The sequence below is a fragment of the Labrus bergylta genome, chromosome 10 (assembly GCF_963930695.1).
Source record: "Labrus bergylta chromosome 10, fLabBer1.1, whole genome shotgun sequence".
Classification (NCBI taxonomy): Eukaryota; Metazoa; Chordata; class Actinopteri; order Labriformes; family Labridae; genus Labrus; species Labrus bergylta.
In genome coordinates this window covers 24961468-24982038 of record NC_089204.1, presented here as the reverse complement: position 1 = coordinate 24982038, position 20571 = coordinate 24961468, and the positions used below count along the sequence as shown (strand labels likewise).

The 20571-nt window shown below is 41.9% G+C and overlaps 2 protein-coding genes across 2 annotated transcripts in view; one reads left to right on the top strand and one right to left on the bottom strand.

Moving 5' to 3' along the window:
• Positions 1 to 5449, top strand: part of antxr1d (ANTXR cell adhesion molecule 1d) — a 28366-nt gene extending 22917 nt beyond the window's left edge. The window contains exon 18 of the mRNA XM_020642907.3: positions 4277 to 5449. Coding sequence (XP_020498563.2) covers positions 4277 to 4585 — 309 coding nt within the window. The 3' untranslated portion in view covers positions 4586 to 5449. The remainder of the gene's footprint in view (positions 1 to 4276) is intronic.
• Positions 5450 to 6116: 667 nt separating this feature from the next.
• Positions 6117 to 20045, bottom strand: rrp12 (ribosomal RNA processing 12 homolog). The gene is made up of 34 exons (XM_065959354.1): positions 19843 to 20045; positions 18288 to 18511; positions 18082 to 18165; positions 17912 to 17988; positions 17716 to 17821; positions 17509 to 17625; positions 16743 to 16881; positions 16468 to 16595; positions 16279 to 16377; positions 16105 to 16196; positions 15891 to 16002; positions 15585 to 15685; positions 14647 to 14761; positions 14418 to 14560; positions 14206 to 14327; positions 13846 to 13910; positions 13552 to 13714; positions 13307 to 13461; positions 13115 to 13182; positions 12913 to 13006; positions 12424 to 12582; positions 12229 to 12309; positions 12046 to 12151; positions 10999 to 11106; positions 10760 to 10917; positions 10577 to 10668; positions 8981 to 9136; positions 8724 to 8896; positions 8499 to 8609; positions 8216 to 8262; positions 8041 to 8119; positions 7852 to 7919; positions 7670 to 7752; positions 6117 to 7521 (listed from the first exon to the last, which is right to left on the bottom strand). The coding sequence occupies exons 1-34, from the start codon at positions 19979 to 19981 to the stop codon at positions 7422 to 7424; spliced, it is 3864 nt and encodes a 1287-aa protein (XP_065815426.1). The 5' UTR covers positions 19982 to 20045; the 3' UTR covers positions 6117 to 7421.
• Between the last annotated feature and the right edge of the window lie 526 nt (positions 20046 to 20571).

Genomic DNA, 20571 nt, shown 5'->3' with positions numbered 1-20571 from the left:
CTAAAGGCAATAATCAAAAAAACAATAATATTATATTTATAATAATCACCCATTAGAAAATTAGAAAATAACACAACAAAAGGTTGACTCACCTCTCTTAGAGGGGTTGAATAATACCATTGATGAATGAGATTTCAGATAAATTATGGTGTGAGCATGATAAAAAAAAAAAACAATAGCAATGCCGGTTATGTTAGCCAGAGATAGCTAAATGTTAGCAATAAGTGTTTTTCCACCAATCATATGTGTAGGCTTTTATCGCTCTGGTATCAGATGAGTGTTTATATCAGAATTGGTATGAGGAAGGAAAAAAAGGTTGTTCTCACATCTGAGCTGATTATTAACTTCATGGAGAGGAGTTCCAGGGAACAGTGAGGGTTTCACTATCAGGAGTCATGACCCACCGACCCAGGAAAGAGTTACTGCTGCCGGGTGACACGAGGAAAGATTGTCTAGTTGTTCAGCAAATTTGAAATCTCTTACATTATTACTTTGTTTTAGGAGGACGGTTAAACACATAAACAGCATTTTAAATGGTCTCCTACAGCTACTCTCTACAGACGTGGATTCTACAAAACTTTTAATCAGCACAGACTGAACCTTTGACCATCATCTCCACTGCATTATAGCTATGTGCAGCCTACATTCCAGAGCACTATATGTGACGCATGAACATGTGTTACCTCTCGTGAGTGCACATGATGCATCTTTCTTATGTGAGTGGATCGCAGTAATGTCATGTGAGGAGACAGGCAGAGCTGTCAGGTCGGATGTGCGTCTGGGCTCCCTTCATCTTTCTCCGCTTTTCTTTACTATAACGTTGAGAAATGTGTGCTTGTGTGTTGTTTTCTTTGTAAACAGCTACAAAAGTGTGTGTGTGTGTGTGTGTGTGTGTGTGTGTGTTTGTGTAAGGAGGGCAGAGTCTTGGGGCTCAGAAGGATAAAAACGGAGGCTAGACGGTGTGAGGAGGGATGCTGCGGGTGATTTAAGGGTTTTGTTTTTCCCAAAGAAAAAAAAAAAAAGGGGGTTGAGGGTATGAGTAAACAATCCCCGAGAGGGGAAGAAAAGCAGTGATAGACACTACAAGCCAGAGGGACAGATTCAGTCATTGAACAGCACAAGTGAGACAATGCTGACCTCTCACACAACCCATCCATCTACATTCAGAGGTGGTGAGAGTCCTCACACTATTTACTCAATTAGACAAACAGATATTTGTGGGAAAAGAAGACCCTTGAAAAAGCAGAAGTGCTCTTTAGACGTCTGTATTGAAGTAGAATTGAAAAAGTACAGGTTCTAAAATGTTCTAAAAATGTATTTTAGAACTATCTGAAGGTCATTTCTTCTGACTTTGGGTGACGTTTACACTTTGTTGTTTCTTACTTTGAAAAAAGTAAAATTCTTTAAAAAATAAAAGTTAATTTTCAAATCAGAAGGACGCCGCAGATTCTCTGAGACATTTACAAAGCTGTTTGGTTTACGTTCATCCATGTGGATTTACATTTACATAACCTCTCGTTAACAGAAATCACATTTAATAGATTAAAAGAAATAAACAGCTGAGTTTACAATTTTTAGATGTTTGTCTTAGCTCATAGTTTTAGTCGTGCAGTGTTTGTTGTGTCATATGTACTCATGGATATGCAAAGAGATCGTCTTTTATATTCGTTTCTGTCCACGTCTTTAAGGTTGAAATTGGTCTTAAAGTTATGAAGCTGTAGCAATGATGCAAAATATAAATGGTCGTTTAAGGATGCACTGATATGGAGCGCGGATAGCCTAGCGGGTGTGTCGCGCGCCCCATGTACTGGATGGAGTCTACAGTCCTCGTTGCAGCTGCTGTGGCTTCGAATCGCAGAGCTTATTTGAAAAACAGATGCAACAAAGTGATGAAAAAGCATCTATGTCAGAGTCGTCCATTGGCTAAATTGTCAGCAAAAGCACTGATTTAAAAAAAAAAGGTGCATCTCTATAATCAGAGAAAGTACAGATCGGTTTTAACATTTAATAGTATTAAATTATCTTTATTGGTTTTTCAAGCAATCAAACGAAAAACACACATTGACATCATCATTAACATTTAAGGTGTTCAACTTGAAGCTGTCAGAAAAAAAGATACTCACATAAAGAAAAAGATGCCCAAAAGTCTTCTAAAGTATAATTTGTGTTTGTTGCTTCCTTACTGACTTAATGTCATCTACTTCCTCTTTGTGATACATTTCCGCTGCTCTTTTCACGAGTCACCCTATATTTTCGGTGCTCTCCTGCAGCCCCTTAACCTTCCTCTCCCTCTGTTTCTGTTATTCATGAGCCGCAGGTTTCATTCAGTCCATATGTTCTGGTTGAGGCATGCTTACAGTCTCACACACACACACACACACACACACACACACACACAAACACTCCCATATTCATGAGCTTGTGTTCTCATTGTGTCCATATGCTGTCTCTGGTGTTGTGCTGCTGCTCTGCTGCTCACAGACTGGCCCTTTCACCGCGGCCTGGACACAAGACCCCAGCAGTCAACCCCCCCCTTCTGTCCTCCAACCAGGGTGCCCCCAATCAATTACCCAGCCATCATATACACACACACCCATATGAACACAAAGGCCCCCTCAGTCACAAAGCTACTGCTGCTGAGGCCCTCTTATTGGCCCCTGTGTGACTTTAGGGCCTCTCTGTTTAATAAGGTGTTATAATCAGACCACCAAGGGTCTGTGACACAGAGACCTACTCTCCATCCCTCAAACACACTGACTGAGCATGACAAGTGTGTGTGTGTGTGTGTGTGTGTGTGTGTGTGTGTGTGTGTGTGTGGAGAGAGAGAGAGAGAGAGATATGAGGATGAAGGGAACAGAGAGGAAACCCATCAATGAGAACAATGAGAGAATCGGTCCATTTGAGCAGACTTGTAAATTATGGTAAATTCTATGGGGCCTCTGTTAACTATTGTGAGGATGTTGAAGCCCTCCCTCTGCATTCAGACATGTCGAGCACATAAGAGACATAAACCACTTTCTGTTCTGCATCAAGAGAGTCGCACCAGAGGCTCGGAGGGGAAGTGGGGAAAGCTTGAGCCTGCAGAAGCGTATGTGTGTGTGTCGCCTTCGCTCGCATCTCAGCTATTGTAGTGCAGGTGTGGACAGAAGACAGAAGTAGCTCTGTGTGTCCTCAGAGGCCTCGGACACACGGGGCTCTATCTGCAGAGCCGATAAGACTCACAGCAACCACTGTGCCTGTTGGATCTGAGCAGCTCATTGATTTTTGCACAAAGACACACTGCATGTAAAGCTGTATTCTGCACGGCATTCATCATACGACAAACATATGCAATGTGCGATATTGCTCGATACCGTAGTTCTGATCAAAAGTGCAATAAATAAACAAATATCAGAGGGTGCGTATTCATGTTTAAGGGACAGTTTGGATTTTTTGAAGTGGGGCCCAAAGAGCTGGACACGTTCATGATGCGTCACAGAGTAGTGCTAAATCAAAGTGGTTTACCGACGGAAAAGTAAAGCGCTGAAAAATTTCAAAATGTAGCGTTCAGGTACATCATCGTTAGTTTTTTGGTCATTTTTTTTGAATGACGTAGTAAAACTGAACCCGTCTGCAGCCATGTATTTAGCTTCTGTACCAGAACACACACAGGTTTCCAAATAAAGGTGCCGAGCTGACCTGCATCTCCTGTGGCTAACACACTTACTATTGACAGGTAGCTCATACAACCCCACTTTACAAAAAAAGAAAAAAAGGACTACCTCTTTAACTCAGTTTGTCTCTGTGCTGTTTTTTTCAGGTTTCACACAATAACTGTGTTTGCTACATGTTTCTCCTGAATCCAAAATAAATATATAAATCAGTATTTTCCCCCCACCACTTCATTGACAGCATTTAATCTGTGGGTAACTGATGGCTTGATAGCTTTAGCTTGATCCTACTGTGTTAAAATGATGTGAAATCGGCCTCCTGCATGCACAGTTCCTTCCAAATGTCCCGGCTGTAAAAGTAGACATGGTGAAGGGGTTTCAGTAACCCAACGCTTTGCAGATCACAGAGTGTATCCCAAACCAGAAAGACATTATCTCAGTGCATTTCCAGCACACTGAGAGTGTGGTTTGGTTTAATGTGGTTGCATGGTCTCCAGCATGGTTGTTGAACGCTCATCTGTTTACTTTTAACTTTGGTAGTTATGATTGACCCAGTTCGATTCTTCCAAATGGATTCTGATGTGTAGCTCTGGTTTGACATTTCTCTTTGCCTTTGTGTCCTGCAGGGTCGTTGTATTAGTTTCCAGCGGGTCAAAGATGCAGAGTCCACCTCAAACAACCGGCCTCCTCCTCCTCCTCCTCACACACATCTCTCTGATATATCACCTCCGTCACCGCCTCCTCCACATGCCGAACAGCGACCCCTGGTCTCCAACTCTGTTCCCCGTACGAAGCCGCCGTCAAGAGGGCCCCGCACCACGCCCCCCGCCCGAGCACCCCCCTCCGTGACACAACCCCCTCCTGGTCCGCCTCCATCTCGTGTCCCTCCTGGACCTCCAGGACCACCGCCATCGCGACCCCCACCCAGGCTCTGATTAGGAGGAGAACACCTCAACACATCATGTCCTCCTTTAAGACTCAGACAGCAGAGAGAGACATCAAAATGTTGTGAGGCAGGAGCTCCGGCCTGGAGCTCTGTGCTTTGTTGCTGGACAGCAAAAAAATATTTATCTGATTTTAAAGTCAAACAGGAAAACAGCATGTAGTCACCTGATGAAGCCTGTGTGTACAGTTAGATGTCGGTGTTTTGCAGAGGTAAGAGGAAGCGCAAACCTTTCTGGAGATGTATCCCAAAGGAATGAAATGTCAGCGAAAGTTAGATTGAGACAGTTTGTGTGTGAATGACAAATGTAAGTAAACGTTTACTTTGGGGTAAGGAGGGAATCATGACTTTAAGGATAAGGGTGTGGTGAGAAATTCAGCCGTAAGTGAGAGATGAAAGCTGAATGTTGGTTCTGGTTTTTAGATATGTTAGGTTTCACACTGTTTCACCTTTTAAACCAAAGAAACTTTTTCTACATCCTTGTTAAATTTAGTGTATAACTACAGCAATCTTATTGTAACTGCAGGGCAGTTTCACTTTATACTTTATTTATTTCAGCACAAGCCCTTCCTGCATCTGTTCTTTATTTAGTATCAGCTGGGTTTCTTGTTGTTTTTTAAATCACTGCGGGAGGGGATTATCAAGGTTGATATGAGGGGGGGCTTCCTGGCATGGCTGATCAGATGTATTTGTGGTCCTAATGGCGCCTTCTAGTGGAGGTTTTTTTTTTTATTGAACTTTTGTATCTTCAGGGTTTTCTGTATTCTGCATTTACTGACTGAAATGATCATTTGCATTGTTTCTTTATTAACAACCTTTTTTTTGTCTTTTTTTCAATAAACAAAATGGGATTTTTTATGTGCTGTCTGCTGATGATTTCTGTTAATGTTATTAGGAGAGTCAAATGACGGTATTATAGTTCATGGTTTTGCACAGTCATAATGAGAAGTCACTTATGAACATGTTGGGGTCAGTGCAGCAGAACCGTCGTGATATATATTCAGAAGTTAATTGGATGTTGCAGTTTTTTAACATCTCGGTGATATGTGTTGTGTCTCTTAAGTCATAGTTCTTAAATTAAGCTAATTAAAACCTCTGCTGCTGATAGGACACCGATAATCTGTCATTTAGATTTATAGAGGCAGTCTGCACATTTAACACTAAACTCAAATCTTTTTCAGCAGCTTTTAGGTTTATTAAAAGTCACATTTTTGGAACACTTCTCTGCTCTGATATCAATCTTTCCCCCCATTTGCTTCCCATTTAAACAAAATGTTCAGAAGTCCTGCGGTGAACTTCTAGTGTCTTTGTAAAGCATTCAAACCATAGACTGCACATAAAGATGGACAACATGCCTCAACCGCCTCAAGTTGTACAAAGATGAAGCCAGAATTCCTGCGTGATGAGCGCCGACATATTGTGCATTTGGAGTGTAGGCAGTAGCGTCATGCTGCTTCTGCTAGTGAAAGCAAACATTTAACTAACCAATAAAACATTGAAGATCTCTCAGGGTGGCACAGGGGAACAGTTTATCATGTTTATTTAATCATGTAACGTTTATATCACGTCTGCTGCTGACCTCTTAGTCAGGTGACCCTTGTCAGTTTGTTATGTTTCCCCTCTGCTTATCACACCGTTACACTAGTCAACAGAGCTGTCAATCACGGCAATTTCATACCTTTTTTTTGAGCATCAACCAACTAAAAACATGAACATAATAACGACTGTCACGACAGAACGAGGTTGGAGAAAAATGTATTTGACACTAGTTTGATTTCAGTGTTTGACCCATGTCTCATTTTTTTATGACATCGAGGAGGCGGGATTAAAGACCTGTACTGCAGCCAGTCAGTAGGGGGAGCTCTAAATCATTTCTGCTTCACTTGAGGCAAGGTACTGTCACTCTTCTTACATTTCATTACCAAAAAATTATTTTACTTAATTTTACAGATTTTTGTGAGGAGGAAAAAAATGAACTGGCTCTGTTTAAAACGTATGTAAAGTATGTATCAGATGAGGTGGTTTGGCCTCTTTCTGAAGCTACTTTATGTAATTTAAAACATGTTACAGATGATGATGTCTGGTCTGAGAACGCTCTGAGTCAGTCCGTGATTTTAACCATCCTTCTGAGAAAACGTTGACTGGCACACTGAACACACACACACACACACACCAGAGTCCGATTAGGAGGTCAGTCTGCCACTACATGACTCATTTTGCTGCAATCCATCTGTGGGGATGAATCACATGTGGGTAATGGTACGTTAACTCATCCTGCACAACAACAACCTACAGCTTCTCTCTTTGCCTTTAAGGAGTTGCATTCACTGAAACTTGGGAAAAAAAAAAGAGATATTTTGAAAAATCTAATGGAGTCTTACATTTTTAGACCAAAAACAGCTTTACATTCTGTTTTAAATCATCTTAGATGCATTCATGAACACTTTCATTCACTGTTTATATGAAGGAAGTCTACAGCGCCCTCCGGTGACCAAACAACACAATAACAAAAGCAGATAATACTCTCTCAAAACCATCATGTTGTCGACCTACAGATTGCAATGTTCACACATAAATACATTTTTCATGAAAGGCAGAGAGACATCCAACACACACTGTCCCTCTCGACTGTCATGAAAGATGTAGCACCTCTAAAGCTTAGAAAGGTGGAGCAGTTTAAAAACAAACTGGCTTCACCTTCAATGACAGTCACTCTGAAACACACACAGACATATACACCCGTACGCAAGGTGTACATCTGCATCTTTGTATGTTTATACGCACACAACACATTTAAAGTCCATGGCATAGTACGAGGATGAGGATCTTCAGGCTTTCCTCTTTTTATGCATTTTCTTTCCAGACATCGCCCCCTTCTGGGCTCCCCTCACCATGCCCTTGAACTGGCCCTGCATTTTGGCACGCTTCCTGCAAACACACAAAGAATGCAACATGTTAAATTGATATTGTTAGGACTTTTTAGCTTGTTTTAGAACAATTTTTAATACAAAACATGAAACTGATGTGCTGCACAGACTTTATTATCATACGCTGAATGACTAAATGTTGCTCATACCTGCGATTGAGCTGCTCCTTCTTCAGGGGGATGTAAGCGTAAGGATCCAGCTTCCCTGTTTTCTTCACATCTCCTTTTCCTTTCTGAGATGAAAAAGAAGAAAAAAAAAAACTTGACAGTCAGGATAACGTTTCACCACCAGTAACCTCCTGCAGTGTGTCTCTGCGTCCTCACAGACTCACCTTTGACTTGTAGTCAGACCCGAAGTCGGGCCTTCCTCCCAGCGGCCTGTGGATACCTGAGCCTCCAGCTGAGAAGAAAAACAAACCGATGGTTAATTTCAAAGCTCCAACACATCCTTCCTAAAACTCCCAAGCTGTAATCTCAGGCTGAATCACCTTTCTGATTTTCTGTGGATGTACACGTCCTACCTTTATACTTCAGCTGTGGTTCAATATCCATGTCCTCATCCAAGTTGTCATCTCGGAACCTCCTTTTTTGTGTCTTTTTCTAATAATTAAAAAAGAGGAAGTTATTTTTTAATTAGACAAGCAAAGAAATGTGTAAACAAAAAGAACAATCTGAGCCCCATATTGAAGTACTCACACTCTTGACTCCAGCCTCTTCTAGTATGTCTTTAATATCGCCATCATCTGTTGGACAAGTTAACAGGTTAATGTCACGGCCTGCTCGCACAGAAAACAAAGTACTGAACCAAACTAAGAAAGGACACCATGGCCACGCAGGGTCTTCTTTTAGGGCGTCCTGATGAAGACCCTAGATGGTCAGCGTGTGTTTCTGATTGGTTAAAGGTATATGTGTCTGAAGATAGAGCAGTGGCTTCCCTTCCTAGACGATGCACTGGACAGCAATGAAAGAGTCCTCTTACCTTTATCTTTAACATCCTCCTCATCCTCCTCTCTGATGATCAGCCGTCCGTCTGACGTCACCTTGAAGCCGTGCTCTACCTTGGCGCTCCTCTTCCTCGCTGGGTTTGTGGCTAAAAACAACAGAAACCACGTTTAACAAAAATCTAAATGTTTCCTATTATTTTTATTTTTTATAAAAGATTCTTTCTGAATATAAATAAATCAATAAAACGTCTATCTCTTACCTAGCACTCTCTGGGAAACTTTAGGATCCAGGAAGTTAAGTGGGTCATCCTCCTCTCCCTCTTTGAGCCAGGCCCGTCCTTTCTGCTGTTTGCCTCCTTTCTTCTGAGCCTTTCCAGGCTTCCCTTCATCCTCTGACATATCGCTGTCCAACTCTGCAAGGATCTCCTCAATACTAAAGAGAAAAGAGGACATGAGGTCTTTTTAAGTAGTGTATGAGATCAAAGACAGGACTTCATGTGGGGGAACTGACAGCTACCTTTTGCTCTTTGCTTTAGGTGTCTCCTCTTCGCTCTCCGAGTCCTCCTGCTGCTCTGAGGCCTGTTTCCGTCTCATGGTGCGCGCCTCGGCCTTGCGGATGTTTGCAAGAACCTTGTGGTGTTCTGCGGGCAGCATACTCTTCACCAGCTCAAAACTGGAAACACAGGAGAGTATGAGACACACATGGTACCTGCTTTCTGTTTTTTTACTGCATTGCTGTGTTCTTTTCTTTCTGGTTTTACTATTTGTATCTTCTTTTACTTCTTACTGTCCTTTTATTTATGCTCTTATCTTAAGTCCTCTTATGTTTCAACTTGGTATTTTTTTATCTTACTTGCTTTGTCTATTTATGTTTTATATTTACTTTTTATTTTTATTAACCATTTGTTTCTATTTCTTTTACTGCTCTTACCTTCTTATTGCTGTTATCTTTTTATTTGCTTTTAGCTCTTTATATGTCTGTTGGGTATCGTGCACTATGGGTTCTTTTCTGTTGAATTGTATTTAATTATTTTTAGTATTTTGCATTTGTTTGTTCTTGCTGTTGTTTATGTTCTTCTGTGTTTGGTTTAGCTTGCTTTGTTCTTGTTTTTGCTGTTTTGTCAAAGCACTTTGTAAAGCTGTGTTTTTAAAAGGTGCTATATAAATAAAGTTATTATTATTATTATTATTCTTTCTTTGCACAAAAAAACCCAAAACAAGCTCCTCTTATGTGTGAACGTGGAGGAAATAAACGGCGACTCTGACATGTCGCTATATTCTTTAAAGGGCAGAATTAAAAAAAAAAGCTGAAGAGCAAACTAAGTGAGGTGAATGCAGGCCATACCTAAAAATAAAGTATGAATATAGCTCTAACAAAAAGAGAAGTCAGCTGTGTTCAAATGATGAAATGATGCCATCTTTAAACGAAGACTTCTTTAGTTCATGTCAGTCAATGATTTCCAGGCTAACGTTGGGTTTGATAGCATCTTTAAATAATTCTCCCAGACAATGATCTAATCTTCCCTGCTTACAGCTGGTTTGGTGAAATGGCTGCAAACTACCAGCAATAACAACCAGGCTCCATAAAAACATTTAAAAACACAAGTTCATGACTTGATGCACAGCAATATCACTTCATATATCGACTGCTGTGAACACACGAGAAGCAGACTTATCATTTCATCTTATATCTACCCAGCTGCAGCGTTTACAGGCATTAAAGATAACTTTATAGAAACAATCTACTCTCTGATGGTCTTGTAGGCTTTTTGTGGCTCACAAAGAGTCCTCTTCAGTCAGTTTCACAAGCTGCTAAAACTCTTCAGAGGAGCTTCTAGCATCACCATCTCTCCCTCAGAGCCAAAAGCTAGGTTCAATACTTCCATGATGCTGCTTATAGTATCTTAAAAGATATTAGCATTGGGGCAGGTGTCTTATATACAGAGGTTCTAGTCCTGAATGCATCGGCTGCTGGTTCAGTTCCTGGCCTCGACCCTGTGACGCATGTCTACAAGACTCTTTTCTTCAAACAGCTCCTGCTTCTCTTCAGTTTTCTTATCAATAAAAGGCACAAAAAATAACCTTAAAAAAAAAAGAAGGTATTGGCACATACCCAAACTTTTTGATGAACTTGGTGAAGATGTTCTTGAGTTTGGTTCTGAAGTGTCTCCTCACGTCGTCTTTGATGCTCCCAACACCTTCCATCTGAACACAACACAGAGTTAATTCTGTACAAAAATCAGGGACATAACCGTCTCTCGCCGTGGACTTTGACTATCTTTGTTCCTCTGCCTACCATTACAGTGGCGTGTGATGCCAGCGTCTTGGGGTCCATGATGAAGAGGAGGACCTTGATGAAGCCTAAGGCGGCCTTGACGATCTCTCTGGTTCGAGAGGAGAGCAGCAGACACACGTTGTGCAGCAGCTGCTCTGTGGTGCTCAACTCAATGGCCTCTGAGTTAGAAAAAAAAGAGGCTAGTGTGAGTCATGCATTCAGAACACTGACAGTATGAAGCTGGAAGTCAGGAGACCTACCTTTGTATTCAAACACCAGACGAGTTAGAGCCAACACTGTGCAGGTGATCATGGTGACGGAGCCTGTGAGTCCTGCATACACCAGTATCAAAAACTGCTCCATGGCATCTGGGTCAGACAGAGGTTTCAGTTAGCTGCTTCACAACTGCTTGAATGATGTTTTCCTAATTTTTCCCAATGATTTGATAGTATCTCATATTTGCTGCAAGACTGCCCATTCCATTACCATAAAACTTTCTTAGAAAACCCAACAAAAGCAGTGCTTGAAGCTCCTGGGACACATTTTGAAATTGTGTTGGTTTGGTTCCCCCGTAAACAAAGCAGGACAATTTATTTCTTTAAAAATGTCGTGCTGTACATTTCTCAGTACTGTCTCCAATGAAAAATGTTGTCCAGCTGTCTGCTAACAGTCAAACATAACTAGCTGTCTGGCTGTGAAAAAAGGTATGTTTTGGCAGGGTGCTATATAGGAATTGTGCGTTTAGTTCACTTAATGGTTGAACTTCATCACCCTCACTAGTCTGCACCAGTCTGTCACTAGTTGGTGATACGACTTTTTTATATTTTGGCCCTTGGTGTCAGTCAGATGTTACACTCAAACTGTGACACATCCTCTCACCACTAGCCAAAGCTGTAGCCAAAGAGCAGCTGTAGCTCCAGTTAATGTGCCCGTGCTCTACTACCTGCATGTAAACAAGCTAAAAGACCGGAGAGCGTCTCGTAGGAGCAGCGCGGTTTTGGCTGCGTTTGATCTAAAAAACTGAGATAAAAATGTATGTAGGGTAGGCAAACCAAGTTACATTGTTTACCTGCAGATAATTTAAAAATAAACTTTGCTCTATTTTGACTGCTTTCTGAGATTTTTCTTATCTTATATGAGGAAATAAGACCCTACGAGTCAACAAGTCTGACTCCTAACCAGCTAAAATCTTCTAACAGTAGTTTTAAACCAAGAAGTAAGTAGTTTCTTCAACTGTGACTAACTTCTCAATTACTCAAAGTAATTTTTTTGTATACAACACATTTTATAGTAGAGAAGTGTGTTACCCTTTTTGTTTCCACAGAAGCGGACAAATGCGTTTCCTATTTCCACCAGCAGGGTGTAAGCGTTCTTACGAGCTCCCACAGACACCTCCTTTGTGCATATGATCACCTGAAACAGAAAACAATGTCATGAAAATGATACTCATCTCTGTGTTTGAATGTTAACCGACTCGTCTGTGTTTGTACCTCTGGCAGCAGAGCAGTGATGAAGTCTTTGTGCTCCTCGTTGAGCCTTTTCACGATGTGGATCAGACACTTCAGTCTGGGCTGAGAAGACACAATATAAACAGAGAGATACAATCAGACTGAGCTGTAAAACAAGGTACACGATCCCATCGAGTGTCTGGTTCATTTGAAGTCGTCTCCATGCTGCAGTCTCACCCGTTTGGCAGGTGAAGAGGCGTTCTTCAGAGTCTCCAGCAGGACCACTTTTAGAGTTTCCAGATTGTTAACGACAAACGACCTGCAATGTTCTCTCTCTCCTCCGCACATCTCCTCCAGCACGCGGTATGCCTTCTTCTGCATGCCTGGTTCTTTGGTCTTGAAACAAACAGAAATAAAAAGAAACATAAACACCAATAGCTCTGGAATAAAAAAAACTGGGTATGGTGTCAGGCACACTGTGTCTGCTTGTGTACAATTTAAAATGAAAAGGCTAAAATCTAAGTAATCATTTGAGGAGACCCCGAGTGGGCCTCCTTCTTCTCAATCAAATCTGCATTTTTGTGTTGGGGTTCCAACAGAGACAAATATACTTGTACATGCTGATGCAGGAGGTAAGAAAATAAAGGAACCAATAGTCAAAATGTCTTTCTTCATAGCCATGGTCAATAATATTGCGTCTAATAACACCCTGCTATGAACACTTACCTCCAGATATGGCATGATCAGCTCAAATGTTTTCGTCATGGTCACCTCATCTACCAAGGGAGCCATGGCAACCACAAGGTCCATCATCGCCAGCCTGAGGAAAAGAAAAAGAGCCACATCAAATAAAGACACAGAGTTCGTTTTTTTTACTATCCTACATGTATCTGATATTAATGTTAAAATAGAGAGTTTTATGTCCTACCGCGTGGACTCATTTGTCTCCGTGCTGCTCAGTCTGTCCGTGGCTTTTTGCAGGAATGTGCAGATCATCTGATTGTGATGACAGGTGAGACATCAGCACAAAAATCACGGCAAATAAGACAAACCTCCTCTCAGATAATGATTAGTTCTACATCAAAGTGAGGTAAAGTGCTGCAGCAGAAGCTGAACTGACCTCTGTTTCTGTGACTGTTAAGTACACCTTGATGGTGTCGAGGACCGCCATCCTGTTGGTGGCGGGCTCGCCTGCGGCAGGCGGCTGGCTGTACACGTTGAAAAAGATGGGCAGGAAGTTCTTCGAGAAGCGGCCCACCTCTGCCTTTTCTTCTTCTACAGAAATCAAACAGACATTGATAAGAGGGTAAGAAGATGTGGAAGCTTTTTTGAATATTCTCTCATTCCCGATGAGTAACTTCTTACCAGTGGAGCAGCCCTTGTTGATGACTGTGCGTACGGCCTGACACACTGTCAGCTTCAGGTCTGGCCTTTCATTAATAGCCATACCGAGTACCCGGGCGATGCTTTTAAAGGATGTCAGCAGGTCCACAGGAGACGTACAGAAGCCAGGGAGCATGGTCCAGATCTGAAAGGAAAAACAAAAATGTATTAATTTCAACTTTTTACCCTGAATACATCAAAGCCCTTTTATCTCAAATATGCACCAAACTCGATGATCTGAAGAAGGCTGAAGAAGTGAGGTCAGTGTAGAGCTACCTGTAGCTGTAACGTCTGATAGACTTTGGCCTCAAGTTTCTGTCCAGCCTGCTCCAATTCTTCAGCTGCAACACACACAAAAAAAAGACAGAAACACATTAAAATAACATCCAGTGGGGCGCCAAGTGGGGAGGTGGTGTCTTCCGAGCGGGCGGCCCGGGTTCGAATCCGGCCTGTGGCACCTTTCCCACGTCATTCCCCACTCTCTCTCCCTGATTTCTGACTCTATCCTCGGTCCTGTCTCTCCATTAAAAGGCACAAAAAGCCCAAAAATAAATCTTAAAATAATTTTTTAAAAAATCACATTCAGCAGCAAATCCTACGACCCTAAAGTGAAGTAGTATACCACACTCTCTTTACCTCTCTGCTTGAGTGTAGAAGCCAGAGGGAGGAAATAGGAAGAGAAGAAACCGAGGTGCGTCTTCTTCACGTGATCACGAATCACCGGGATCAGCCAGCTGCGAGGGAACTCCAAGTCATCACTGGTGGAAAAAGAAACATACAGTTAGTTAAACTTCTATAATGACAAGCAAGACGGCTCCACAGTGTTTGTTTGTGTCATTAACACTTACTCGTAGCCGGTGATGTTGAGAGGAACAGCGCCTAGCACCACCTCTGGCCCCATGGTCTCCACAGCGCCCCCTACAGCCAGGTCCAGCTCTCCACTGAAGGGGAACTGAGGGGTGGAGCGCAGGTCTGCCAGAGACTGCAGGGACTGTGAAGGGACAAAGAAAGAAAGAATAAGAGAACCTGCTTCAGCTGTCTTCACTCATGGTGATGTACTAATCTCTCTGACTTTACCTTTGTCATGATGGGGTGAGCCTGTTTCCCTGCTGCTCGGTAAAAGCTGCCCAGTATCTGCAGCACAAAAGGCCAAGAGGCATGGAAACGATATGACAATCCTTCCTCTACGATGCTGGAACAAACACACACATGGACATAATCAGCTTCACGAGCATTTATATGAAGGCTCTTAAAATATGAGGTTCCTTTTCTTTCATTATTATGCAAACAGGTTTAACAGTGAAACGTTACACACTGTAATTTAGAAAACAGATTTGAGAGCAAAGTTATCAACGCTGATATTCCAACAAAGGAATAACTGCATTACTGACACCTGTCTTTAAGATGTTAAAGATTTGCTTTTTGACCCAAAAATATTTATATTGTTGACACGGATGATGTAAAGGTGTTGATCTAAATAAGAATCGCCAATAGTGTCATGGGGAAACTTCTAAACACTTTTGGAGCCAAACATCTGGATTAGCAATCAAGCAATTTTCTTTTGGTTTGCATAAATACATTATTATTTCATTAAGTGTCAATAGACCTTTGCAGAGTTGCCTTTCCAAAATGGCATGATAACAATCTGTCTTGTGAACTCACGATGAACTAAGCAGTTGCAGAGCACCACAAATAGAGGAACAGTAAGACCTCCACAAACACACACACATCCACACACACACAGTACTGTTCTTTAACACTAGGAATCACTTCCGTCCCTCCATTACCCCTCTGTGACATTCACAGAGAAGGCAACACATCACAGGGGTGTAAATCTCCCACCTTGAACAGGCAGAACACAGCTTGTGGTTCCGCTCTCATTGCTGTTTGTTTTTTTTCATGCTTAGAGTTTTGATTTCATTATGAGTGTGTCTGACTAAAAAATAAAGTCCTTTAAGGGACTTCATGTATAAAGAAAAAAGGAAAAGGACTGAGACTTGTTGGTGTCTACTTACCGAAACATTTTGCAGACGTAGGAAGGGTTTCCTGTAGATACTGAAGCTGTGATTGTTCCCATTTCCCCCATGTGAGGGGCAACACATTCAGCCAACAAAGTCTGAAACAGAAATAAATCACAAATCAGAACCCTACATACACCGTGAAAAAGAAAAAAAACATAAACTCTTCAGTGAAGCATTTCTGAGCTGGTGTATGGGATTAGCAGGTTTTGCAGACTTGTCCTGCATCTTAAAAGATTTGATTACAATCCAGACAAACTTTTAGCCTGACTCACTCGAGTGTAAACTCCATGAAGACTTTACCTTTAGTGTGCCAGCGGCTGCAGAAACCACCTGTGTGTGAGGCGACAGCAGGCAGGACATGGCAGAAGAGAAGAGGCGAGGGAGGTGACCCAAACTCAAAGAACTCTGCAGACTAAACAAAGACAGAACAAAAATGAGGGAATCTGGCAAAAAAACAAAAAAAACATGCAATGACACGTTTATAAGAAAGGATCGGCTGTGCTGTTTGCGTTACCTTGCCAAGTGAACGTGTGCTTTCTCCATGACGGTGAGCCAGGCCAGCAGAGGCTGCAGGTCGTTCTCACTGGGCAGGTAGTCGTACAGAGCCTGAGGAGGAGAAATGACCTTTAGGCTTTCACGCTGCATTTGTATAATCTGGCTCAGTTTGCTTTGTTCTGTATTTGCTCACCGTGATGATCTGTGCGTTGAGTTCTGGGGAGAGGGTTGAAGCGTTTGGCTTCCCACTGAACAGTCGGTGAAAGGCCTGCATGGCGCTCGCCGTCACCAGCTAGACAGGAACACAGAAACCGTGTTAAGAGTATTTTAAAGTATCCAAGTGGATAAACAAATCGCAGATAAACAAGTTCTGTGTTCTCACCACGTGGCTGAGCGTCATCACTCGCAGCAGAGTCTCACAGCACGACTTGACCGCTCCCAAAGGAAACGACCCCATCAGCTCCTTCAGGAGACCCAGCACATGCAGGGTGGTGGTGTCCTCTTTGCTGCCTGAGGAGGAAAGTGGGGAACATTTATACGAATAGCTTTACAGTAGAGATTCACAAAATCCATCATCTTCATCACAGAATGAAAGAAATACAGTTTCTATGAAGGTGTGTTCATTCATAAAGTATTTATGCGATCATATCGTCCTACCTCCCGCCTGCTCCATTTCCTTGATGCAGAACTTGGCCGTTGTCATGGCAGCAGGGTGATGGGTCGGAGCGTTATCTTTAAACAGGAAGTCACTTCCTCTGAGAATGGCACAAACACCCTGCTGTGCTGCTCTACGGACCTGAAAAGGAAAAGAGCGGGCAAAATATGTAACTATAGTACAATGTTAGCCAAACAGTCAATGTTGAAATCATTCTGTCGTATTCAAATGTTTGGGGGTCACAGCTGGTTTTTATTTTGCAGTTTTTGATTAAACGTTGTTTAAGTTTTTTCAGCACATCTGCAGTTAATGCTCTCCTTTGCATGTTTTTTTTCATATACAGCACGTTTCCATTGTTGCATTGTCTTTAAACTTTTGCATGTGTTTTTCAATTTGCATCATTTCTGAATTTGCAGCAGGTTTTTCCTAATGTAAATCAGTTCAGCTGTTGCAGTTGAGTTGCTCTTGCCACCGTAGAAAGTGATCAAGGATATGCAGGACAAGCCTTCCTTTTCTGTGCACTCATTATTGTTTAGTGTCCATCGAGCAACTTCACAATGTGATCTGTCTTTTTTTACTCTCCAAATGGACTGACTGCATGCGTACAATGCCAGCTGACATCACACTTGGTCAATAATGCTTAGACAACAGACAGAAACCAGAACACTCCAGATACCATAAAAAAAAGCATGTGGCTCGCCTACAGGTTTATGCATTCATATGCAGCTATCTGTATAAAGACTTTAGTATCTGGTCCCTGAGACAGACCTTAGGTTTGCTGTGCACAGTGAAGCTGAGAAGGCCGTGGTAAGCCTGAAGAGTAGTCGGGTACGTCCACACTGACGCATCCTGCTTCCTTAATAAAGTAGCCAGACATGACAGGACCTATACATGTGACAAAGGAAGCAAAAAAAGTAAAAGTCAGGTGTGCAGTTGTCATCAATGAATATGAAGAGACAAATAAAACCTACTCACCCATCTGAGAGCGGAGGCCGTCTCAGACGTCGCCTGTCCAGACATGACGTCCATCAGAGCCTTTGTGGTGTCGGAAAACTTAGACATGAGCACTGGAGCAGGAACACTAAGGAACAGAAAACACCACCAGGTGAGAAACAAAACTCACCCTTTTTGAAGGGTTTTAATGGGGAAAAAAAAGGCTTCGAGGTCGAACCGTTTCATGACGAGGTTGAGGAGGTACGCCACCGCGGCCTGCGACTCTGCTGAATCCACAACTTCCAGGGTGGTCATCTACAACAATGGCAAACGTGCATCATTTGAAAGACACCTAGGATAACTTTTAAACTCGTCTTTACGACCATATGTGAAAAAGGCTTAACTCACCAAAGCTGCAAAGTACTCTGTTTCTGTCTCCTTCCCTCCTTGGCTGCGGATCACCTCAGTAACAGCTGCTAACACTGCACAGATCTAAGAGGCAAATCATGTAAGGAAGATGCTGAATATACAGTTATACATTCGATATTAAGCGTTAGGTTTTTTTTTTTTTTTTTTGTGGTTGTAGAGAATGAACGATCGTTGTCGGTGCCTACCTCTTTGTGAGCAGCTGAATTGGACTCCCAGTAGCGCTGCACCTTTCTGAACGTCAGGTTGGAGCAGTCCGACAGGCCGCTGAGGAAGGTGCCGGAGGTCCTGTCTGAAAACGCCTCATCCGGCTCCTCTTCCATGCGGGCATCTTTACGGCTACTGAGCTCCAGCGGGCCCGTCTGCAGCTCATTGTGCAGCTTCAGAGCATCGACTGTTAGGTCGCTCTTATCTATAGGGGGAGGGGAAATATGACAGTTTTGTTCAGAATGCTTATAATAGCAATGATAACATAATGTACTGTATCCATATACGTACATACATTTACATAATAAACACATGTAATTAAGGTTACACAGCTGCTCCTATTAAACCACATGATCTTAAAGAGTACTATGCATCAGCATTATTCCCATTCATTATCCCAGTAACAGTAATGAAATATGCTATGAATGACTGAGCTCAGCCTTATCCCCCTCATGATGCATTTAGTCTTTTAAAGTTTTCATGATAATATCTGTCTCTCCATACTGTCATCTGTTCTGCACATGTTTAAATTTACAAATAATCCCTGCACTCATGTTCACTTCATTTGTCTGTCTACTCGCCGTTATATTGTATAGTTTCTGCTTATAATATGTCGACACTCATGCATTTTAACTTATGTCAATACTGTCCATTTACAACTCTGTTTCTGCACATTTACATTTAATCTTCCATATTTAATCTTCCTATTTCAGACTAGTAATGCTTAATCCTGGTTGTATATATTCACATTCTCATTCTTGATATTTTAGTACTTATTTACTTTGTATTTAATATTATATTGTGTTTAGATTTGCTAACATTGGGTTTTTTACTCATTGTGTGTTGGATAACCTGCTGCTGTAACGCCACAATTTTCCCAGTTTGGATGTTTCTATTCTATTCCATTGTATTTAGATGGAACATGACATCCTTCATCCATCAGACATATTTCAATCTGTTTATTGTTTATGTTTGCATTGGTATGTGCTTCTCTGTTTACATGTCGACTGAGTTTGTTTCTATTATTTTAATGTATAAATTCTTCTGATTGTATGCAGCACTTTGAGTCCAAGACACATTTCCTCAAGGGGACGATTAAGTGTATCGTATCGTATCGTATCGTATCGTATCGTATCGTATCGTACAGGGACTGCACAACTAAAAGTGTCTCTCTGGTCAGATACATTACAAAAAAAAAAGGTACTACAGCTTTATGATGAATTATTTCCATGTCAGGATATGAGAAACATCTGACAGCTGTCTCGACTTAATGACATATAACTTTATAGAGTCAAGCAGCCATTAGTCAAAGTTAGTTGTTGTCATTTCAAATAAAGACTTAACATGAGTGATAAGTTATCTTATGTGTCCAAAGGGGACAGAAATCACAATATAAAGTTGTCTTTTCTGCTGACATCTTCAATGACATTGCTGACAACATTAAATGATGCAGCACATAGAGTAAGCTCTGGTTAAATGGCTGACTGGAGCTAATGCTAACAGTAGCCAGAGACCCACGTGTGACGGGAAACTCACCGGAGGGTCTGCTGAAGTATCGGCTTTTAGCAGCCTGTCGGAAACGACTCGTCTGCGGGTTGGAGTCGCTGCTGTGTCCTTTCTTCCACCGTTTCAGTTTCGACCCTGTCCCGGAGCGAAGTTTCCCAGATTTGACCATTTTCAGGGGCTGAAAATAATCACGCTACTCCACCACAACAGTCCAGCTGCGGCTCCAGATGATGACGCCGTCGCTCGCAAATGTCGTCACAACTGTAGCCACGTGGTTGAGCTTTATGTTATTTGGCCAGAAGATGGCGCTGTTCTACACCAAAAAAAAAAAAAACAACAAAAATATTTAGCAGCAATAAGTAAAAATTCATGTATAATTCCATCTATTGTGCATGTATTTAATTGAATTTATTACCTGTTACACATTTCCAATTTATGATATTCTTTCGGGGCTGCAGCAGGGACTTGGGATGAGAACCAGAGGGTCGCCGGTTCAAATCCCAATGTGGACCATAATATGAAAGTCGGTCTGGTAGCTGGAGAGGCGCCAGGGCAGCTCCTGAGTACTGCCGAGGTTCCCTTTAGCAAGGCACCAAGCCCCAAACAGCTCTGGTGTAGCAGTGTGTGCTCCACTCTGACATCTCTCCACTAATACATGTGTGTGAGAAGCATGTCTCTCAATAACAGTCTAAACCAGAATTTCCTTCAGGGATTAATACAGTATGTCAAATTAAATTATAGTAGGATATTATCTGTATA

Excerpts from the sequence above, each read along its gene's own strand:
- rrp12 (XM_065959354.1), bottom strand. The coding sequence starts at position 19,981 with ATGGTCAAATCTGGGAAACTTCGCTCCGGGACAGGGTCGAAACTGAAA. Across the intron at positions 14,762-15,584 it reads TACGTCTGCAAAATGTTTCG|CATCGTAGAGGAAGGATTGT; the intron begins GTAAGTAGACAC and ends TGTTTGTTCCAG. Across the intron at positions 14,561-14,646 it reads CTCACCCCATCATGACAAAG|TCCCTGCAGTCTCTGGCAGA; the intron begins GTAAAGTCAGAG and ends GTCCCTTCACAG.